The 2368-nt window shown below is 51.4% G+C and overlaps 1 protein-coding gene across 1 annotated transcript in view; it reads right to left on the reverse strand.

Annotated features, from left to right (window-relative positions):
• The window catches only part of LOC104510489 (protein FAM134A-like), a gene marked incomplete at its 3' end in the record, with an annotated part of 8532 nt that extends 6255 nt beyond the window's left edge, over positions 1-2277 (reverse strand). The window contains exon 1 of the mRNA XM_010152752.1: positions 2211-2277. Coding sequence (XP_010151054.1) covers positions 2211-2274 — 64 coding nt within the window. The remainder of the gene's footprint in view (positions 1-2210) is intronic.
• Positions 2278-2368: the final 91 nt, after the last annotated feature.

The raw sequence follows: 2368 nt of genomic DNA on the forward strand, positions 1-2368 counted from the left end.
AATACAAACCACTCGACATACACCAGACTCTTCTGGGAGACCAGGCAGCCACACGGGAGTTTAGGCTACATGTTGGTACTGACAAACGATCGCTGACGGATTCCTTGGCCCTTACAAGTTTTCAACACTTCCTCGAGAAGCATTCTTCATCTGTGTGTAAACTTCAGGGGCCCTTTTTAAAGGGCGTCAGCATTCAATTGCAACGCAGGCTTTGCCAAAGCTCTTCCACACTCCACTCCCCTAGGCTGACCAAAACACAGCTGCCCAACGATGGGGCAGAAAACATCCCCACTTGATACCCATTTCAGGGGAAAGCGGAGGTGATTCCTAAGTCCTTCAACAATTAAGTGGAACCCCACATAGAGGTGGTTACATATGGAGAAAACACCCTGCGTGGGAGCTGAAAATATGCAGTCCCTTCTGACAGGGCCTAAAAAGGTTGTGCATCTCGCTGCTGTTAGTGTGTCCCTGATCCCAGTGTGTGAGTAACGGCCAAATACCCGCTGAGGTTTCAGTGTTCCTTCAGAAGTGATGTTACAGGCAGTCACCCGAGACGTACAGAACCGCCACAAGCTGAGGTTTGTGTACATACGTGCTGACTCCTGAAGGTGTGGGACTGACCTACTTCCAAAAGCTCATGGAAAGGCTTGCAGGAAGCACTGAGGAGGAAAGCCGCAAAGCTACGGCTCTGCTTCAGCGGGAAGCACGAGCCACACAAGAACCCCGAAGTATTCAGCAGCGCCAATGCAAAAGGAGGGCCCTCAGGAACGCCGAGCACCGCTCCTTCCTCGCGGAGTCTGAGGAAACACGGTCCAGCGGGCCGTGTCGAAAGTGACGCTGTGACCTCACCAGGCACATCAGCAAGGCGTCCCTGTCCTTTGCTGCCAGCGGCGCGGAGCGAAATACGGGGAAGAAGACCACGGAGGACTGGCTTGTTAGGATGCGCCCTGACTTCCTGCAGAGCTGATGACACAGGGTGAGCCCAACCCCAGTGTGTCGTTTTGTTTGTTTTCTCTTTTTTTGTTCCCCACTGCTCTGCCGTCACATATATCGATTCCAGTATGGATTTCCTATTTCTCCTGAGATGACACAAGTTTTACAGGCTGGGTACTTGCTGGATCCATTCAACTCCCACCTGCCTCAATGACACCATTCTGTACCGGACACCAGGCTTTTGCATTTCTGGACATGTTTCAAGCAGGATGTTTTGGGTTGGCTTTAAACTATTCCCTTAAATCTCCAATGTGAATAAGCAGGAAATTAAATTGGCCAGTCCAGTTTGGCTGCCTGGTTACCTGAACCGCACAAAGCAAACAGTTTCAAGACTACAGCTGAAACCTATCTAATCTTATCAGGACTTCTGTGAAAGCACCCTTTAAGTCAGTACCCTTTCAGGTCAAATAAAGGGCACCTTACAGGCACACATATAGAGGGGCTTTCATTCAGAAACCCTCCCTAGAGTAGGGGGGCAGGGAGGGAGGGCCCCAAGCTGCCTTTGAACAGCAGTAGATGCAATAGGCAGGCCCGGGTCCCGTCGTCTAATAAATTCTAGTGAAGGAGGCACTTGAAGCAGACAGCAGCCAATCCATGCCTACCGAGCTAGGCTATTCCTCTTGTTGCTTTTGTGTCTTATGTTGGCAAGGACCCTTCAATAAATGGGAGAGATAAGTGACCAGACTCACCGATGAGCTGGAGCCCAGGTGCTGTTCAGTACAGGTACAATACACTGCCAGACCTCACCGTCCCCTCTGTTACCTGCCCCAAGGAGAAGCGGTTCTGCTCTGTCTCTTTAGGGCATCAGCCCACGCTGCGCTTAACTAAAACCAATACGCTTCAATCCCCGTGTTTCCTTGCCCCAGCTCAGCTGCGCTCAGCTCTGGAACAATCTTTTCGCCACGACATTTGAAGGAGAGAAAGAACACAGCAGAAACACCGCATCATCCCCGTCACGCTCACTGGGCCCCCTTAGTCACTCTTAAAATGAGCTACTCCCAGCAGTCCTCAGCACCGGGAGCAATTCTCCCCACACCCAGAGTATTAGGATGCATCCTAATCCAGACAGGCAAGCACCAGCACCAAAGCCTGCAGTTACAGTCAGAACAGGGCTTACAGGACCTGGGAGAGTCCAGAAAGGGCCAGCTGTGGCCACAGCCCGGCAGCCAGTTAACACTAGAGCCATGTCACCAGCTGCAGTGCTCATCGTCACATACCTGAGAAATCAAAGAGGAACCTGGGCTTCCACCTCTCCAGCAAGAGGATGCCGAGGAGGGACATGCTGAGGAGGAAGAGGGGTCTCAGGGAGGTGGAGGAAAACAACCTAGAAATCAAATGAGAAATTGTTAGGCAGGAAAAATCATAGAATCACAGA

This window comes from Eurypyga helias, unplaced genomic scaffold (genome assembly GCF_000690775.1).
Source record: "Eurypyga helias isolate BGI_N326 unplaced genomic scaffold, ASM69077v1 scaffold23275, whole genome shotgun sequence".
NCBI classification, from domain to species: Eukaryota; Metazoa; Chordata; class Aves; order Eurypygiformes; family Eurypygidae; genus Eurypyga; species Eurypyga helias.